General features: G+C 36.1%; 1 protein-coding gene across 1 annotated transcript in view; it reads right to left on the bottom strand.

Annotated features, from left to right (window-relative positions):
* Nucleotides 1-318: 318 nt before the first annotated feature.
* DNTT (DNA nucleotidylexotransferase) overlaps nucleotides 319-22,375 on the bottom strand; it is a 164,719-nt gene continuing 142,662 nt past the window's right edge. Inside the window, exon 11 of the mRNA XM_032191798.1 lies at nucleotides 319-430. Coding sequence (XP_032047689.1) covers nucleotides 380-430 — 51 coding nt within the window. The 3' untranslated portion in view covers nucleotides 319-379. The remainder of the gene's footprint in view (nucleotides 431-22,375) is intronic.

Here is a 22,375-nt window from a genome sequence, read left to right as displayed (position 1 = left end):
AATACGAGACCTTTGCATGCTGGTAAGCTTCTAAAAACACCATTTTCAGGTGATGGACAGAAAGCGTTAGATAAGGTAAAAGGAAAGGATGGGAAAATATAAAATCAGATATATTGTTAATTATATAGGTATTTTGCAATAAGAAGGGAAAGAAACAGAAAACAACTTAAGTGTAAGCTACAAATAAATGTACATAAAAGAGGGAGAAGGGAAGGGATTATCTAAGTGAGAACCCTTTCTAGTGAACTCAATTGTTATGATCTTAGACTTCTGCCAGAATCAGCATAAGCCCCTGTTCTTAAGAATGAAATTGCTGACCTTGACTCAGCTGTGATTAGTTTGAAATCCAAAGCAAGCAAGACAGGACAGTGACAGGACATCAGTTCAGTGTTCTGGTCTCTTCAGTGGTTTTCCTCTGAATACATGAATTCTGTAAATAGAAATTCAGAAATAGGTTGCTCACCTCCAAAGCACTCTCTGTAGAGTTGGACCATATTATCTGAGAGTTCATCTGTTTTTGTAAGTATACATACATAGTAAAATAAGTGATGTTTTGATAATCCTTGAGACATAAAAAAAAAAGAAAGGTTATAAAGTGAAATAGTGTAGATTTCCCACCTCTGATTTGGAAGTAGTAGATAATCACTCAACACCACGAGAGTAACATGAAAATCCAGTGCCTTTTTGAAGATAATTTCATTTCAACATAAACTTCAACATTTGAAGATAATTACATTTCAACAGTACAACAGGTACACACCACAGCCATACCAATAGGTCTGACCTACTGATCATTCAGGGAAAGTTTATTGCCTGGAGTGTACCATAGCTGCTAACTGGCTGTTTTATGCAGGTTGGGTTCCTACAGAAAGGTCATGTGAGAAGAGTATGGTATGCCCTGAGCTTATCTAAACAAGCAGGTAAACTATAATGGATGTCTGCACTAGCAGCCAAATGCTACTGGAAACAGCAGTTTTGATACTAACCAAGTGACTTGGATGTAGCACGTTTTATACTCTCTCTTCTGAAGAAAAATATATATATTTATATTTAGTCACAATTAACAATGAATTTTAGAGGCATCTTTATATGAATTTAAAATCGTGCACATTGTGTGACTAACTGGTTTTGCTAGTAGAAATCTGTGAATTATAGAATTCAGTCAAAGTTACTGAATGACAAAGTAATTACAAAAATAATCCAAAGGCACTTTCAGGAGTGAAAGCCTTTATTTTTATGGCAAAAATAGTTCCTCCAAAATATTGATCCAGTATGAAACTGAAACACTGCAGTGTGAATAGCAGATAGGTAATTCACAACAAAATTCAGGCAACCTATTGAAATGATAACATAGAAAGTACACAAAAATAAGTGTTTGGGGTATCATTTAAAACACATTTGGAGTATCATTTTAAATGCCTGGTTTAAATCACAGATAAAATTGGGAATGAATACTTAGCAGAAAATTAACTTGTCTATATTTGTAGCATTTATTGGTCCATGAATATAAAGACGTACAACATCTTGCAGCATTTAATGTATAAAGCCTGTAGCCAAGTATATCTTGCACATAACAGACAATACTGGTGATTTCACATCCTTGTAACTACTAAATCAAATGTTATTTCTTTAAAATACTGTATTGGGAAAAGCTTGAATTGTGTAGCAAACCTAGTCCATTTATTTTGACTCTTCTTTTCAGTTATAAGCTACTATTTTTATGTCCTCCAATATTTAAACATTGCAGTATAATCTAATTCTTTTATCTTGCCTTTTTCCTATATTTTTCTCAGGTGGTATTAACTCTCACATATTCTGGGTTGAAAAGAATAAGATCTATACTGTTTCACTACCAGACTGAGAAAAGTGTCTTTGTGTACTCCAGGTCCTTGGCAATTGGTTAATTGTTCAAAAGTTGTTAGGTAGAATATGATGACATGGAACACATGGCCACAAACAGTACTCTTAGGCGTAGCCATTTGACTGAATTCAAAAAAGCTATGCCAATTGAAACAAAACTGTGATTTTGATACAAAGGGATAAAGATGGAAGTTCAGGATAGCACTTGCCATTGGTATTCATTACAATTAACTAGAATAATTTTCCCCACCATAAAGTTGAATACCTTTCCATAGGTATTACATACAATATAGTATAGAGTTAATTTCATATAGAAATCAAATCTGAATTATTTGAATATTGGTAGAGTAGTCAGTGGAACAGCAATGCAGGCTATATGCTAAAGCTAAGTCAATAGAATTAAAAACCAGAGGTGGGTGAGCTGGGAATTTATGCTCATATAACACTTCCTGTCATTTCAAGTTGCAAATAACCAAATGAATTTTCACAGGCAATTAGTTGTTAGAAATACCTGTGAAAGCAAGTCTACTCCCAGTGTCTCTAAGTAATTTAGACCAGCAGGTGTTGAGGAAGCAGTACATCTTCAATAATAAACAAAAAAGTTTCATGTTACCATTGGTAAGACCAAAAGAAATTCATTTCAGGAGGATAAGCCTATTGTTTCTATGTTATATTTAGCCAAAAACAAAACAAAACAGAAAAAAGAAGCAACACAAACAAACAAACAGGCAAACAAAAAAAACCTACAAAAGCTACACAGAAGTCACAACACACTTTGGAGCTTTGTAAACTGTTCTCCTCAATTGGAAAAAACTATTTCAAAATGCAGTACTACAAGTGTTAATTACACCATAAAAAAAGTAACCCAATAACACACACAACTTTATTGCAAGACCCGTAAACCATTAGAATATGATTCTGATTTGTGTCTTTCAGTGTAGGAAAGTAAAAAGCCTAGAATATTTAATTGAAAATTGCAAAGTGGCATGGAGGTGTCACATAACAGTGAAAAAATGATGAAAAATACACTTTTAGTCATACACTTGCATTTAAACATGCGTGTACTTGCATATAGAACTTTTATAAGATGAGGACTGTTATGATCTTGTGGACTGGGAAATAGCAGATACATAGCAACATTCTTAAGTAATCCCGCTTTCTGTTATACTACATATTTTAAAGGAGAAAGGCACTTCAGTGTGCATCTACAAGATATCTGTTATTCTGGGGTGACTGGACTCGAAATTCTATGATTCTATGTTAGTCAAAATCCAGAATTGTGCCAAGAAATCTTTATGTCTCATGTTTAAGTACAGAAATATTGGGGGGGAGGGGGAATCAGGCTTATCTCAGGGTACAAAGTTTATTCTCTAAAATCAGCCACTCTCCAAAGATGAAAATGAGTTGTTAAGAGAATCTAGATCTGCTAAAAATATATCTAGCTGAATAATATCCATCAAATAATTTATGACAAAATGGTTGCTGTATTATTTGACAAATTATATAAACGTTATTCAATTTTGTAATTTGTACATGGACATTGTTGTGTTAAAATAGTTAAAAGTCACCAAAAAAAAAAAAAACAAAAAAAAACCACACTTTTCTAATTATTTCCATTAAAAGGTTTAAGACCATTGTGTTTCCTTTGGAAAGTTTTAAGGGAATACCCTTTGAATATTTGATGTAAATATATTTAAAGACATTCTGTTTAGAAAAAGAAAAAGCTTAAATTTTGATGTGGATCCTGTATATCCCATTTATTTTGAGATACAAATAACAGATACGGGCAGGATGAGTAGCTTTTTGATTGAATAGAAATAAATGAGTCAAATAAAATTTAGATATAGCACAGATGATCTGAAGAAAAATTACAATCACTCCATCACTATATTACTCTGAAGCTCCCATGTAATTTCATTATGGGTTATGCCCTGGTGTAATGTAAACAAAGCATTAACTATATTTTTACATTATGCAAATGGTTTGAGATTTATGTCTATATAAACACTAGAGTTTACTCAGTGATTATAATATTCATAATCTCTATGATCAGTCCTCCAGGAAGAAAGCAGCTCATCTATAGAAAATGGAAAGAATGTAGGAAAGAAAGAATATAAATAATTATTTTTTTTTTTCTAGTTATTCGAGGATTTATCTGATATATCAGTACTAGAAAGCTAGCACCCATAGTTTTCCTCTGTAGTTGGAAAGAGAGATAGAAGGCTTATAGGTCTGAGTCTGCTTATGCATGAGATGCATAAGCAAGCATAAACACCTGGCAAGCATCAACAAGGATCTCATTCTGGTGGGGGTCTCACTTTAATGTCTAAAAGTAGGTAGACTTTTGCTACCCTGCTGCTGAAGATCTGGTATGCCTGTATGGAGATGGTACAGGCAACCTCAGCTGCTGAGACTGCACAGAGCTCTCCACACAAACTGCACATGTAGTGAGCCTACAATTTACCATCTAGAAATAGCAGCTTACGTTATACAGTTCTCTTCTGTCCTGTGAAGTGTCACATAGGACCACTTTACCATCTAAAAAGGTGCTGAAACATTCTTAAGAGCTTGCTTTAAAGTCATAAACTGATACTAGCTCCATAACTATATTCTGTGTATTTTTTGAAGGAGCAAGTTTAAGAAATTCATGGAATTAATTAGTGGGCTCTTCTGAAATGAAAAGCTCAAGTTTAAATGTAGAGAAGTTGCATGTGAAAACTGAAAAAGAAACCTTCAACTATCAAATAAATGTTATAAAGCTTCAGCTCTTAAATAAATGAATAAATAAAATAACTGTACCATGTAATTCAAAAAATATACACAAAAAAATGAGAGCTGTTGGCAGTCACACTGAATTTGACTTTGCATCAAAAGTTAAGGTTCATCATTATGAATTTGTTCATCTGGTAGCCTAAAAACACAAGGAAATAAAAAAGGATTTCTATGGAAGATGAAAAGAGTGCAGATTAATAAAACCCTTGACATTTGGGATAGCAGGGCCCTAGAATTAAAATTCCTTACATTTATTTCCAGTAAGACTGATAAGCCTGATAGCCAAATAAAAATAAAAAAGATGGATAGTAGGAATACGGACATGAAAAGAGATGCTCTTATTTAACATAAAAACAAAAGTAGGCTCAGTTCATCCATTTGAATGGTGGTGGAGAACAAATATTCATCATACTAGAATTTTTACCTATTCTATCAGATGAGTGTCGTGCTTAACAGTAAGTGTATAGCAAATAAGAGACCTATATTTGAGGATGGGTGAGGAGAGGAGAGAGGAAAAGAGAGAGGATCTAGGCAATTACAGACTTGTCAGTCAGTGGTACGCCCACAAAGAAATCAGTGAAAAGAAACAAAAAAAAGTTATATAGCAAAATACAAGCACAAGATATGCAACATAGCTTTACTGTAATAGATGTAATGAAATAGATTTTTCCACACGTTTCTTGAAGTAGACATTTGAAGGTTTTCACATAACCACAGGAGACTTCAGGCACATTTGGCACATGAGTTGCTGTTACTTAGAAAGCATACTAGTGGAATCAAGCTCGCTAGGAGCTAGTTAATAAGAAAACAAGAAGTAAAGTTCCTCTCATATCAGTTTTGCAATGACATTTACACCAACCACAGCTCAGTTAGACTTTTACAAATTGTGCTCTGCACTGAGTATAAAAGAAAAAAGGCTATTAAAACATGCTATTGTGTAACAGAAGATCTGTGTTGTGCTGGTAGTACTGTGCTAGCTATGGCAATGTAACAAATATGAAAGGATTAATTGCTTTCCTTGCCCAGGTATAGTCTGCACACAGCTTTTCCTATCAAATCACATTGCATATTTTTGCCTAATGAAATGTCCCTTCCTTTGTTTTCCTTTCCTACTTTCATTCATCATGATATCTTTCTAACTACTTATTTCTTGGTATTTTTATCTTACATTCATTTTTTCATCCTTAATTTCTTAATTTGACTTTCACTGTATTTCCTATTTATTTTTTTCTTAAGTTCCTTACTCCTATCTTTTCCCAAAAAACACTAAAGCAAATTTTGCTGATTTACGTGTATGTAATCATTTAATCAAAATTAAGACAGACTTGCTGTCCACATTTGTTTACTAAAACCTTTTTTTTTTTCTTGTTTATTTTATAAAAACTGAAACATATCAGGATGGAGAAAATGAGTTTTAAATGAATAAATTCATCAGGAATGTAAGAGAGTTTCATTCTGTGGAGAGTGGATTGTTATGGCAACAGGATTTAGCTGTTTAACAAAGCAGGATGAATTTACAAAATTAAACAAGAATCCCATTCAATTTTCAAATGAAGAGAGACTTACGACACTGTCTTCTAAAATTATTCCATTTAAATCTTTGAGTCATTTTTCTCCAAACAATATTAATTTACCATTGACATCTACATCTAAAATAAGAAGGTTATCATATAACAAATATGTATTTGTGTCTTTACTTAAGGTATAAATTAGAACTATATTCTCTTTCAAGAACTGTAAAATAAGCATGAGTTATTCTTACCTAGAACTTTAAAGCAGCTTCTGAAGAAAAGCCACATCAATTTGCTGTTGAGAATTTCACTCTGCTCTGTAAGTACAGTCAAGTATTTGACTAGTTGGGTCACAGATATATAAATCCAAAATAACATCATTGAGAAAAAAAATGCAGGAGAAGGAGCCCTCTTCAAATTTAGTAATCCCTGCTCTTTTCTTCTCTGTCTTTCTGAGGGTGAAACTGTATGTCTACTCAAGCACACAATAAAACGCTTTTCAAAAGAAGGTAAGGATTTATTGATCAAATGATGAAAAACATCTTAAGAGTTTCAGCCACTCCAGTACCTGTTGTTAAAGAGAAGTCTGAATTTTTCTGGTATTTTTGTGAATCACACAAGGCTGTATTTTATATAGTAAATTATTTAAATCCAATGTTTTGTTACATGCATTATCTTTTACCAGGAGGGCTATAACAGCCACTGAATTTGGTAGAAATTTCACTTAATATCTGTGGTTGTTGGACTGTATCCCTAAGAACATATGCTAGATGTGTCAAGATCAGTTAGGTTTTGCTATTTCCATAAAGCTGACTACAATTTTTATATGGTGTATTGTTAGCAGACTACACATTAAGAAGAGCAAATTAGAAAAGTAAAAAAAATAACGAATTTGACTATAACAAGCTGAGGTCAGAACCTAGCCCACATTTTTATCAAGAAGAGGCGTGAACAGTCATATTTATCTTATTTTATTTTTTTGTGATAGGAACCTTTTTCTGACAATTTATTTTCTGAGATCTATATTTCAAGCACCCGGTTTCACTATACTTTAGAAAATTAGTTACCTGCAACAGTATATTCAGTGAAATAATTCCAAAAATCTAAAGTCTAAAAAGTTTTCAGTAGTTAATATTAGTATTTATTCTATTGAATTACGAAAAATAGTCAACCAAAAGAGGAAGTAGAAGGATATCAAATGCAATAAATAACTACAGAATTATAAATAGTGTGTATGGTTGGCATTTATCTGGTTGAGTTCTGAGTATCTCCAAAAATGGGGATTTCACAACCATAAGTTTTAGTCCAACTGGTGAGCCTGTAACTCCCTCTATCTAGAAGGATCCTACAAGAGACTGTATCATAAGGCTTGAAAAAGTCAAGATAAATGAATCTAATGTTCTTCCTTCATCCACAAAGCCAGTCATCCATTGTAAAAGGCAATCAGGTTGGTTAGACAGGATTTGTCCTTGAGAAATCCATGCTGAACATTCACTGTCACTTTTCCGTCCTTCACGTGCTTGAAATGTCTTGCAGGAGGACCTGTTCAAAATTCCCCTGTGGTCTGAAAAGAGAATGTAATTCCCCATCTCCTGTTCTTTCACCTTATAAGGGTGTGTGTGACACTTGCCTTTTTTTTTTTTCCTAGTCATGGGGAACCTTCCTTGATTTCCATAATCTTCCAAAGCTGATAGATAGTGGACAACTATCTTAGCATACTCCCCCTCTCCTCCAACCCCGCCCCCATCCCCTATCCCCAACCTGTATGGTCATATGAACTTGTATGTTTTTTTAATACTTTTTCCTTGCTGAACATCAAAACTTTTATCGTGTGAATAATAGTAACATTTACCCACTTAAACGGATTTGAATATTTTGACTATACAAGTATTGAGTAGTAAGCCCATATTGACATACTGTATAACATGTATGTTGGCACTAAATGATAGACTAGTGAAATATCTGAAATATCTGTATTTCTAGTAATTACCAAAATCGTCTCTTGCTTCAGGATTCAAAGATTCATTTTCAGGTCTCTTGGGTGTCTTAATTTTAAAGCCTAAAGTTACATTCAGATTGCAGCTTACTTTGGCTTCTGTATTCCTTGAAGCTTTGAGAACAACAGCATCTTCCTTCCTTGTGACTGCAACTGTATGGGAGCAGAAACTTCAGCTTTATTTCTGAGATTCAGGGGAAACAATATACAATTTTGCATGTATAAAAGACTGAGGAGATTCTAAATCTCCTTGTCAGTTACTGTTGTATTTTATAGAACTTTGCCAGACCACATTTTGTTGCAGAAAAGCAATACAAAATATATGCAAAACTTTACTACCTATGACTACCTTCACACTTAATCTCTATTTAACTGAACTTTCATAGCTAAAAATAGAAATAAATGTATTATAAATCAAGGCAGTAAAGTGAAATTTGCAGAACAATTGTAAAAATAAGTTTTCAATGAGTACAAAATTAAGAAAATTTTACAAAGGATATATATAGACATGTAAAAACAGAAAGCATTTATATATCACTTTTCCTATTATACTTCTGATCTTTCAGTTTATTGATGCTTCATAAATATCCAGTATTATATGTGAAAAAGCATATATTATGACTATATTGCACTGCATAATATAAATGCATTCCAGATTCCAGTTGTAGTTACCAAACATATCTGTTTTATACTGATAACCATGTGGACTTTGAAAAGAAAAAATGACGGGATCCAAAATGAAAAAGAAAGACCTGCAAGATCTACAACAAGGGCCTGCAAAATTCTTGAACTAAACTCTGAACAAATATTGTAAAAGATGTACTTAAGAAGAAAATTGCCTTATTTCAGACTTTCACAACTGAGTCAAAATAGGACAAATATTTGTCAGGTCTGTTTATGAATCTGTGCCTAATTTACAATGGAATTACACTTGGATTCTGAAAAAGAAATCCAAGCACAAGAAGGTGAAAAACAAGATCCAGAGATTTTTTTTTTTTTTAAAACCTCCTTCTAGTGTTTCATTAGCATAGAAATCCAATGTTGCTAAGATTAACATTGTCAGAACTCTTTAAGGATTTGTTACCTAACAGTCAAACTATCCCTTGTTACTATCTTAACCATTGTAAGATTTTTCTGTCAAAAGTGTTAAAAATCCCCAGAGGGCTAGACTGAAATAATTACATAGCATACATGCATTACTCTAATGATAAAGAAAATATGCCCCAGGTTGTAAATGTAGACCTCTTGCACTGATAGGAATGTGGCAGCCTAGTACATAAAGGACAGCTGGAAATGACCTAACTGTATGAAGAATATACTTTTCCATAATAGACTGTACATCTTTGGTAATCTAAATTAAAATGAAATGCAACACAACTTCTATACTAGAGCAGTAACATCACCCGTAGTTGCAGCTTCCAGACATTTAAAATTTAGGTTGGAAACAAAAAACAACAGAGTATGTGCAACACCTGTGAAATGAACTGTGAAGCAAAGTTTGCAAGGCCTATCTTTTAAAAATCACATGCCTTTTCTTTACTTCTTTTACTTAAATCATGTACATATTACTATGTCCTTAGTGAAATATAAGTATGAACAGTTAAGGGGCTGGACGGTGAAACAAAGACCAGTAAACAGAAGAACTGTTCCACTGGAAACATTCCATCCAAATTTTGAAACAAACAAACAAACAAAAAAATCACTATTTTATTAGAAATAACTGCAAACTTGATTTTGCATAAACTCAGTTTAATGATGGGGAGTAGGATTGGGCACAAAAAATGCATTTCTTCTGTATCAGCAAATCAGCAAAACATTGATTTCACCATATTGGGGATAAGACTTTTTTTTTTTTTAATATAAGTCAAGTTCAAAAAGTCAATATCAAAGAAAAATACTTAAATTTTAAAAAAGCATAATGCTTTTAGCCACGTATGAATTTTCATAACTTTTCATATGAAATTTAAATTGCTTTCATCCTATATTCCACAAAGTCTGAATAGAATAAAAATCTGATTTCCTTTTGTCTCTAGCTAGTGCCCTTCTTAATAGTAACCTTGTGTATGACCTTGGGAAAACTTTTTAATCTCACTCAGTTCTGTCTGGGAAAATAATAGTTCCTCAGATGAGTGCTATGGATTGTAAATTAATTGATTTTCTGAGATGTTCTGATAATACAGTGGTATCAGCACAGCACACCAGAAATCATCTGAGGATAATTCCTCAAGAATTCTAGTCCTGTAATTTTTTTAAATAAAGCCATGTCATAATAAGTCTCAAGCAGAATTTAAGTGGAGCACTATCCTATTCCTGGCTTTGTTCCAGGAGTGAATTGAACCCTTGGTGAATCTTATTTCTTTCTACATGCTACCAAATCCTTAAGACATCACTATATAAAGAAAGAAAAAAAATATTTTTGCCACTTAATAGTATTTTAATTTGCAAATTGCTAAGATGATACTTAAAGATCTGCAAAAGTAAGATCTCAATTCACTAGAGAAAGCAAAAAGCAAATTAAGCAGGTTTACACTCTACTAAATATCACCCAAGGACTCATTAGTGTGATTTACATGATTAGTTAACCTGTGTAAGTATGAACATTATGAAAACCATGACTTTCTATTTGTTTTAAAATGCAAATGGGTTAAGTGTCCTTGATATCTGAGTCACAGTTTCCTGAATTAAGTATAGAACTTTATTCACATGTTGCGGTAATTGAGTAAGCTCAGATCTGGATAGCGAGGGAGAGTTCACAGAAGTTTAGCACATTTTCACTTCCCCAAAATTATTTCAATTTTCTATGGACTTTATGAGTGATGGATTTTATGAATTCAAACTATAGGTACACGTAGCTGAGTACAAGTCTTCTGTTCATTGGCAGCCTAGGATTTGAATAACTGGAAAACTCTAAGCCATAAATTAAATATCGTAAGCTATGTATATGTTTAGTAAATGTTACAGTATCTATCTTTATGTAGATATATATACAATATCTATAGATAGATATTTTATCTATTTTCCCTCTGCAGACAGAGTAAGCAAATCTGATCACTTACAAGTTTTAAAATCTTGTGCTGTTTAAGTAGCTCAGAGAAGAATTATATCTACCAGACTACTCAGTGAGATCACTATAGAATGAACCTGAGCACAGAAAGAAACAGTGCAGTCCCTGACTCTTGTGCTCTAATGAGAATATACATTCCTGCAAACACTATTCCTTCCTGGTAGAACTGTAGCTACAGATGAGCAAACTCTTCCCACAGATAAATAGGTTGATACCTTTTCAAACATACCGAGAGTGTTACAATATTTAACTGAAGCAAAGATTGACAAATCTCTAGAACAGAAGCAATGTTTTAGTATGCACATGTCTAATGTTTAACAGGATAATACCCAAAATTAAAGTTTGCCTTCTCTTGATGCTATCACAAGTCACATAGTAAAAAATAAATCATTTGTGGAACCTAATGGTAAGAAAGAAGGATTACTGTCATTTGTTGTGATGCACGTCACAACAAATATGCCTATAGTTTCACAATAGAATACTGGTATCAACCCTGTAAGGTTTTTTTTTTTTTTTTAATGTAATAATAAAAATTAAAATTATAAAAAAAGAAAAAAGCCAGCCAAAAACACCAAAACCAAACAGCCAGACACACACACACACAAACACACTGTGGATTTAAGTACTTGAAGCAGTGAAAAGTACACCCTCTGTTTTGCTCTTCCAAATTTCCCGGATAAAGTATACATTAGATACCTAATCTGAATTTGTTTGGTTTCAGAGTCCAGCTATCAGGTCATTTTTATATCTTTATCAGATATATTTAAGGGCTCTTTACTATCAGTAATTATCTCTTCGTGGGAATACCAATAGATATATTAAATTGTTTCCCTTCCCCTCCCCCCCCCCCTCAAATAAAATAACTAAGACAGAACTTCCTGTCTTTCATTCCAAATCAGGTCTTCTGACCTTGAATCATTGTTGTGGCTCCTGGGGAAACATATTGAAATTTTTCAGCATGTATTTTAAAGCATGGAGGGCATAGCTATAATTGTCTCATTAATGGAATGTAGTAGAGAATCATTTATTTTACTCAGTATTTTCCTGTTTGTATACCATGGAACCTTGTCTGTTACAGCATTACTTTGTTAGGTCTTATATTTCCGGCTCTGAATTATGATCTCTAAACCCTTTTGGTATCACTATTACCTCAGGAATAGCTCACAACTGTAAGTCTTCCTCAGAGTAAACATGTTAGAAAGAATTGAGCAATTGGAGGCAAATATCATCTTATTGGCCATCAAGCTGGAATTTCACTTTCTTACTCCCTTAAATATTTCTTGTGAAACTTTGGATATGTCTCTTCTAGTTCAGATTCTTAATGTTATTTGGGTGTGGAATTCAAACTAAAATATCAACGAGAGATTCTTTCCCCACTTGTTTCAGTGTAATTATTTAGTTTAGAAATGATTATTATAACCAGATTGTTTTGTATTACACAGGCTGGAGGATTTCCTTCAAATCCAATAAGACTTGAAAGAAAGACTTTAAAGTCCTTCCTTTCCAATCTTCTCACCACAATTGTTGGTTGTCTCTGAAGCTCTCTAATACTTAAGCATCTTCCATGAATTACGGCTTCCAAAAGAGAACACAGAATTGGAACACAGAATTCCAAGAACAGTTACTGTCCTGTTCATACAAAGGCAGTATTAATCATTCCACCTTTTTGGTATCCTTCTGCTTTTGTCTTTAGTCACTCTAGCCCTTTAATTCCAGCATTGCTATGATCTTCTACCAGTTTTCTGCCCTGACTCCAAATCATTTTCCAAGTCACTGACTTCCACCATAATATCTCCCACTTTATCGGAGGGCTAGCATTCCTGGTTCTAGATGATTTTGCATTTGAACATAAGAAATTCATATTACTTGCTTCTTCTACTTGACTATGAAATACTTCAGAAGCTTTGAAATACTAGAATTTCAAACAAGTATCAGCGATGCTTATTGTAATTATTCAGTGGACACTCCTGACTTAAAAAGTACTGTTAAAAAGCTTTTAAAATTATTTTATTTACTTGATTTGTTTTCTGAAACAACATGAAAGTGATACATAATTAAACAGGATCAAAAATTCTGCTAGGAAAAGAGCATTTTGTGCCTGTTATACAGTGATGAATTAATGTTAAAACAACCTGCTGAGCAGTTACCTTTTTTTTCCTTTGTAATTCGTAATAAAACCCAGTGACATGATGTCTCCCAACAGCCTGAGTAAGTTTAACAAATTGTAATAGGAGCACTAAATCAATCCAATTCAATTTATTTAAACAAGACAAAAACCCCGAGGAGACCTTCATGCATTCACTTAAATGACAACCTCAAAAGTTAGGACCTAAAATAAGCAGTGAAAAGAAAGTTTAGAAACCATATCCAGTGTGTGAATGCTTTATGTTCATTTTAGTACATCCAGAACTTCATAAAAATGAAAACTAAAATGTCAACATGAAATAAAAACTGAGTATCAGCGAGTTACTGTTTAAATAAATTATAATTAGAATTTCCTACCTCAGAAAATTTTCATTCTGAATGTATGTCTTTCTGAATGTCTTTAGGATGCTGACATTAGACTTTACTAGACTTTAGAATCTTATAAATAAGTAAGCATATTTCTATACATACACGTGAGTTTATGAGTAAACATAAAGTAACAAACTGAGTCTTCCATTCAGCTTAGTCAGTTCAGTCTATGCATGGGTCCCTGAGGGAACAAGGAAAAAAAAAAGAGAGAGAGAGAGAGAGAAAAGCATTGTGCATTGTTTGAATTTAGTTAAAAGTGGCAAAAGAGTTACATTAAAAATTACATGATCACTGGAATTAGTCTGTGGTATTGAAAGATGGGAAACTAGCCCTTAATGCCTTTCATGAGAGAATCATATTACTAATGCTGAGAAAATATTTTATTCAGCAGAGCAAATACATTAAAAAAAAAAAAAAAAAAAAAAAAGTCTGGTAGAAGAAGAAAAATGTATTTTCCAAAAAGGACTATGTTCAAATGACATATTTTGAAAATAAATAAATAAATAAATAAAAAATAAAAAAAATCCCAGAATTCAGATTACAAAGTCATGATGAAATAAGAACAGCCTGTTAAATCTACTTTTTTAGGCAATCGGTTGCACAAGGCTCAGATTATGTTGTACTTCAACTGGAAGGTGTGTGGCAGATGGCCCACAAACACAGACTGCAAAGTCATCTGCATAAAAGCAACAGCACAATCTACAAGGAATCACAAAGACACTAATGTACCTAAAGAGGAAAACATATCACAGTAAAGGGAACCCTCTGGGGCACCTTGTTAATTATTGCAAGGTCACATTCCTGTGTAAGATTATGTTCATTACTCTAGAGCTAATTTACACTCAGTTTAGTGTATGGTTCTTAAAGCCCAAGGCCAAAAAAAGAAATTATTGTAAAAATTTGTGAAGGGCAATTTGAGAGTTTTCATCAGTATAAATAATTTTCCCATCATTGGTGATTAACCAGAGACTGAAAACCAATTCCAATCAGGAACCACTGGATCCTGAGGTCTACAATCCAGCCTATAAAATAAAGGCAAAAAAAAAAATCCCAGTCTAGATCACGGCAGTTGTGCCATTCACTCCTAATCTAAATTCAGCCTGCAGTTCAAAACAAGAATTTTAAACCATAATATATCGTTCAGACCTTTGATTTGAGGTGATGTGTTCCCTGCTTCCAATCTACCAAAGTTTTAGGTTAAATACTGTGAGGAGCACTGGAACAGGTTTGCCCAGAGAGGTTGTGGAGTCTCCTTCCATGGAGATATTCAAAACCCACCTGGATGCCATCCTGAGCAACGTCCTCGAAGTGATCCTGCTAAGCAGGGGATTTAGGATAAGAAGTAACAAGATCCAAATACTCCATGCAGTCCTTGGGAACATAGTATGCTGCTGATTTCATATTGTACCATACCATTGAAAACAGTGTTCTACTCCCCAAAAGGTATGCATCCTTAAACGGCCTTTGAACAAAAACAATACAGGACATCCAGCTATTCTGTTTAGTATAAAAAATTAAGGAAAAAAGTTGCACAGGATGAAACAAGAAGAATGTCTAGAGTTTCCAGGGAGGGAGCTAAAAGGAAGAAGAAACAGACATTAACAACAAACATCAACTGCATACATAAGCATTGGATATAGGCACTAAAAATGTTTCGTCTTAGTGTCTACAGCTCCCCATAACCTACAAGCATTTTTTCACTAAGCAAGAGAGAACTGCATATATAACACCAAGTCAGAGACTTGACTCAAGACTCAGTTTCTTTCTCAGCATCCTGATGAGAGACAATTTTGTAATTGAAGTTAAGAGAAGACTGAATTCAATCATCCTCTTCTGCAGATAAAACCTTTCTGAACATCAACTGTAAAAACAGACCTTCCTTGTTAAATTGAAACCAATAAAGCCTTATCATTTACTTCACTGACAGCAAGATCAGACATATGACTCTTCCTTCACTAACAGATAATTTGATTATCCATCCAATTAGATCACAGAATCACAGAATTTCTAGGTTGGAAGAGACCTCAAGATCATCGAGTCCAACCTCTGACCTAACGCTAGCAGTCCCCACTAAACCATATCCCTAAGCTCTACATCTAAACGTCTTTTGAAGACTTCCAGGGATGGTGACTCCACCACTTCCCTGGGCAGCCTGTTCCAATGCCTCACAACCCTTTCAGTAAAGAAGTTCTTCCTAACATCCAACCTAAAACTCCCCTGGCGCAACTTAAGCCCATTCCCCCTCGTCCTGTCACCAGGCACATGGGAGAACAGACCAACCCCCACCTCGCTACAGCCTCCCTTGAGGTATCTGTAGAGAGTGATAAGGTCGCCCCTGAGCCTCCTCTTCTCCAGGCTGAACAAGCCCAGCTCCCTCAGCCGCTCCTCGTAGGACTTGTTCTCCAGGCCCCTCACCAGCTTCGTCGCCCTTCTCTGCACCCGCTCAAGCACCTCCATGTCCTTCTTGTAGCGAGGGGCACAAAACTGAACACAGTACTCGAGGTGCGGCCTCACCAGAGCCGAGTACAGGGGGACGATCACCTCCCTAGCCCTGCTGGTCACACTGTTTCTGATACAAGCCAGGATGCTGTTGGCCTTCTTGGCCACTTGAGCACACTGCTGGCTCATATTCAGCTGACTTTCCACCATCACTCCCAGGTCCTTCTCTGCCAGGCAGCTCTCCAACCATTCCTCTCCCAGCCTGTAGCTCTGCTTGGGGTTATTGCGCCCCAGGTGCAGGACCCGGCACTTGGCCTTGTTGAACTTCATGCAGTTGACCTCAGCCCATCGGTGCAGCCTATCCAGATCCTCCTGCAGAGCTTTCCTACCCTCAAGCAGATCGACACACGCACCTAACTTAGTGTCATCTGCGAACTTACTGAGGGTGCACTCGATGCCCTCGTCCAGATCATTGATGAAGATATTAAAGAGGACCGGCCCCAGCACCGAGCCCTGGGGGACGCCACTAGTGACTGGCCTCCAACTGGACTTGACTCCATTCACCACAACTCTTTGGGCCCGGCTATCCAGCCAGTTTCTAACCCAACGAAGCGTGCGCCAGTCCAAGCCAAGAGTAGCCAGTTTCTTGAGGAGAATGCTGTGGGAGACGGTGTCAAAAGCCTTGCTGAAGTCAAGGTAGACCACATCCACAGCCTTTCCCTTGTCCACCCAGCGCGTCACTTTGTCATAGAAGGAGATCAGGTTCGTCAAGCAGGATCTGCCTTTTATAAACCCATGCTGACTGGGCCTGATCGCCTGCTTGCCCTGCAAGTGCTGCATGATGACTCTCAGGAGGATCTGCTCCATGAGCTTCCCTGGCACTGAGGTCAAACTGACAGGGCTGTAGTTTCCTGGGTCTGCCCTCTGGCCCTTCTTGTAGATGGGCGTCACATTTGCTAGCCACCAGTCAACTGGGACCTCCCCCGATAGCCAGGACTGCTGATAAATGATGGATAGTGGCTTGGCCAGCTCCTCTGCCAGTTCTCTCAGTACCCTTGGGTGGATCCCATCCGGCCCCATCGACTTGTGCACATCCAAGTGCCGTGGCAGGTCACCAACCAGGTCTTCATGGATAGTGAGGGCCACATCCTGCTCCCCATCCCCTTCCACCAGCTCAGGGTACTGAGTATCCAGAGAACATCCGGTATTGCCGCTAAAGACTGAGGCAAAGAAGGCATTGAGCACCTCCGCCTTTTCCTCATCTCTTGTAACTAAGTTTCCCCCCGCATCCAGTAAAGGATGGAGATTCTCCTTAGTCCTCCTTTTAGTGTTGATGTATTTATAGAAACGTTTTTTGTTATCTTTAACGGCAGTAGCCAGATTGAGCTCCAGATGAGCTTTGGCCTTCCTAATTTTGTCCCTGCACAGCCTCGCTACATCCTTAAAGTCCTCCCTAGTGGCATGCCCACTTTTCCAAAGATTATAAACCCTCTTTTTTCTCCTAAGATCAAGCCACAATTCTCTGTTGAGCCAGGCTGGTCTTCTTCCCCGCCAGCTTGTCTTTGGGCACGTGGGGACAGACTGTTCCTGCGCCATTAAGATTTCCCTCTTGAAGAGCGCCCAGCCTTCCTGGACCCCTCTGCCCTTCAGAACCACCTCCCAAGGGACTCCACCAACTAGTGTCCTGAGCAGCTCAAAGTCAGCTCTCCAAAAGTCCAATACAGCGGTTTTACTGGTCCCCTTCCTGGCCTTGCCAAGAATAATAAACTCCACCATTTCGTGGTCACTCTGCCCAATCAGATCATACAGTCTGATTTGTAAGACATTAAGAGCTATGTGTGACCCTCTTCTAACACTCCTACAAATAAATATTTTCTTGACTTTCAGTTTCAGATGATTTTTCAAAAACAAGGTTATTATGTACTGGAGGCAATATAAGAATATTTTTGACAACATTCTGCCTGTGAATATTATTACAAATGTTTCCTGTTTGTTTTCAAACAGGAAACAAATGTTCGTTTTCAAACAAACAACAGAAAAAACAAAAACAAACAAACAAAAAAACTACATATTATCAAATGTAAAGCATACTTTAAACAAAACAAACAAACAAAAAAACAACAAAACAAAACAAAAACAAAACAAACAAACAAAACAAAACACACTTTTGTCTAAGAACCTCTGATTCACAGTTGTCTTTCACCAAAACACACTTTTTGTGGCCCTCATTCGCTCTTATCATAATATCGTCAAAAGCAAAGAGCACAAAACTTGGATCTTTTTTGAAATGGAAAAGAGAGAACATGAATTTAGTTTTTTAAATAATGATTTTCACATTCATAACTAACAAAGATGCCTTATTAAATATTTCTGGATTTTTGTCTGCAAGACAGCACTGGAGACAAGACACCCTAAACAAGAATCATTCACACATTTCTGAATTCAAAACAGGGGCCTCAAAATATTTTTATTTTAAAACAAGTTAAAAGTGATGCTGTGTCAAGCTGCTTTGACCCAGTTGTGTCTGACCTCCACCCTGTTATCAGTTGAATTGATGAAAAAACTGCACTTTAAAGTAGAATGCAGATCCAAACTGGCAGCCTACCAACAGAAAAATATAAAGAACATTAACTACTCATATTAAGAGTTCAGTTACCACTAACTAATAAAATAAGCTGAAATGTCCTTACCATGATTAAGGAGAATATTTCTTAACAGAGTATGCCTCTCTAGTCTATCTGTTATTATATTTTAGATAATATTGTATTGCTATAATATAGACAAGAAAAAGAAAAAAAAATAAATAAATCTCTCTCTGACAACAATAAAGAGATGAAGCATTTAAGAAGCAACATATTCCATCCAAGTTCTCCTAAATTTTGAGTATCAGCTCTCTGTTTCCTTCATTTTCCTCAAGGACTCTGGCAAAGTCTTTGGAGTACCTAAATAGAAATACCACATGCAGCTTATAACTTCACAGGTTAAGAGCTCCGAAAAAGGCCAAAGTTATCTTTCACATTATTTATAATAATATTAGGTGTATTTTTAGCTAGACATTTTAGCTTAGATTTTTTTCTAGAGGATTAGAAGCAGCAACTGAAACGTACTATGATGAGAACTTTTAAAGGTCATTACTAAACATAATCAACTGCACCTGAAAGAAGAAAAAAGAAAAAAACATTTAACTGTTATGTGGTGGATAACAAAGAAGATATCTAGTAAACCATAATTGGGAAGAATTTCTTTTATTATTTCTTAACAGAGTGACTATCTGAATAATTTGCAGAATTACCAGGATCTTCTCTGCAATAAATGTTTTAATGGGAAAGTAGAATAAAGAAAATATTACAGGAAGCTGAAGTGTGGCCAAAGCTGTGATTTCAATTAAGTGTACATACATGTAATACACTTTGTTGATACAATAGAAAGGAGAATCATTTGATCTCTCTTCTCCTTCTTGAATAATATGCACTGCAAAACATGCGTGATGGAGCTGGAAAATAACAGGCTATTGCCTTTGACAGAGATTTTAATTGGAAGACAGTATACAGATTGGAAAGTGGAATGCTGACTATATGAAAGTGTTATGCACTACTATGTAATAGTAGTAATAACATACGAAAGAGGGCTGTTAAGAATGGAGAAATGCACATTTTTAATTGGTAGATGGGGGGAGCTTTGAAACGGTTAATCCTCATTTGCAACAATGTAATTATCCCTTATGAAACCGACGAAAAAGAAAGTTTGAAAAGCTTGTAGGTGTGTTTGTAAGTCTCAAAATAAAGCTGGGAGGCAGCTGACTTGAAATACCAGAGGGTTCTCATGCCTCAAAATTCTTGCATATTAAAATAGCTAGTGGCAGACATGAAGGGATAGGCAGGAGCAGAATGATCTGCTGAAATCCAGTAGGGATCTAACCCAAATGGAAAATTTGTGCATTCCTTCTGGGCTTCCTTCTATGCCCTTGGGATGCCAAAATAATGTCATCTCAAGTCACCAAACCACCAGAGGAGGAGCACAGAAAGAAACAGATACTCATGAAGACAATTCTCAGAGGCCCCTCTTCATTTGTATCTGTGATGCATGAACATGGGAAAGCCTATATTCCACAGTCTGTATCCCCAGAGCCTGTAAAGACTATTTCCAGGTACTCACGAGAATAAGCTCAGTATTATTCTGCTGTATTCTCTCAAATTCATATGGCATTCTGCAATTCAGTCTTTGCACAATCCTTATTCTCATTGATTAAGTTTGCTGCCCATGTGAATACTGAGTGAGAACTTCAGGAGTTAACACAGTAATTACACTCCTTGCTATAAATCAAGAAATTCAGTAGAGAAGATACACCTCACTAGGGAGGTAACAACAGATCAGAAGTGAAATGCTGCAGGACTCCTGCCCCCACCCCAGCTTCCTCTCCCCAGCAGGTACCTGTTTACTTGGCACAACCAGGCAGCCCCACTCCAGTGAGTGTACAAAACCCCAAGCCTGCCCTTCCTCACACAGCCCAGCTATGGAGATGAGATCAATCAGAGGGTTCCTGTCCTGCACTGCAACAGATGTCCTACCTATCACTACCTCTTCATAGTCCTGGAGAGACCTGATGCAAAACTTTCTTTAGCACTGGATTTTTTGCTACAGCTCCACTGCAACCCCTGCCCACCCTGCCCCGCCTCCCCCCCCCCCCCAGTATTCAATATAACCTTTTCCTCCAATCTCTCTGCAAGTCACTGTGACATCTTTCATCCTGGTCCAGATGTACTGTCCCCAAAACAGAGCAGTAATGATATTTCAGCTGTGAACAGGATAGTTAGAGAGCAGGGTCAATGAATGTCCATTTTGTCTGCTCAGGTAACTAAGAAAATACAGGACTCGTGAAACTGGTTTACTCAGGTAGAGTTAGGAAGCTCCATTTACACAAAAAGTTTGCTGTATAAAGAAGTAACCATCTAACACAGTAAAAATCTTATTAATGATGTATTAACAATCAATTACTAGTGAGGTGCATGCTTGCCAATTTTTCTGAAGTCAGCTGGTCTATGTTACAAATGGGCTATAACACGTGGCAGGATATAAGACAGGGCAAATTAAAAACATTTCAAAAATAATGCAAAGTTTTTGGGTGCTGGAAAATTAGTCATGACTGTTGACAGCTAAGGTCCAGGGGGTAAAGCACAATTTAAAAATGTATGCAGAGCTCTCGTATAACCATCCGAGGTTTTCAATGAAGAGCTTCAAATCACTTTTCATAGTTTAAGGGGAAAATATATATATATATATATATATATATATATATATCTGTATTGATGCAATTCAGAGAATTTGTTATTTATGAGACGGTAGTACAATCATTTTGTTCTTCTCTCCAAATGTTTTCCGTGAAATAATTACAATAGAGATAGGTTTTTATGTCAAAATAAATTAAAAAGAACTTTTCTAGGTACAGAAGAATTCAGTGTATCACACGTGTACCTGAATCATTTCATCTCAGTTCATGGTCACTGTACTGTCTTAGTATCTATATAACCAGAGATTTGTAGCCTTTGCAAAAAGGTTACGGCACATGCTCAAGATAAGCTAGATAGTACCATAACAGTAAAATTACAAGGTGGTTGTTTGATGCCAGTTGCAGAAACACATAAAAAGTTATATGTTAAAAACTTGAAATTATATTTTAATCATGTGTCTTATCGCATGGTGGGTGACTTGAAGGCTCATACCTCATGTATGAGCCCTCAAGTTGCCAACAGAAATTACAGCAAGAGTGTTAATATCTTACCTTACTATTTAAGACCATGATTCCCTGCTTTCCTGCCATTGCAGATGACATTGCTTTATCTGCTAGCACTCATGGGGCACACAGTACAGCACAGCCTCCAAACACCACACCTACTGCTTACACACCAACACTTCCCAGAATCACCACATTTAATGATCACACTAAGTACACTCTCTGCCCAAGTAAATTCCCAACTCATTCTGGCTCCCACCTGAAAGGCCAGAGGCTAGGAACATGGCCAAATGTAGATCATGTAAACTGTTGTAGCATCACCTATGCATTCCTGAATAACAACTTGCCCAAAACTGCACCAAAATATTATTGGCACACATGAAATTCACATTTCTTATCTTTTCATTAATTTTGATGTCTTCTTCAAAATTCCTACCTTCTTTTGCCTTCCAGGAGAAACTGGTCCCATCAAGAGACTATGTAAATAA

This window comes from Aythya fuligula, chromosome 7, assembly GCF_009819795.1.
Source record: "Aythya fuligula isolate bAytFul2 chromosome 7, bAytFul2.pri, whole genome shotgun sequence".
NCBI classification, from domain to species: domain Eukaryota; kingdom Metazoa; phylum Chordata; class Aves; order Anseriformes; family Anatidae; genus Aythya; species Aythya fuligula.
Note: the sequence above shows the minus strand (reverse complement) of the source record. Positions and strands in the feature narration are given on the sequence as shown.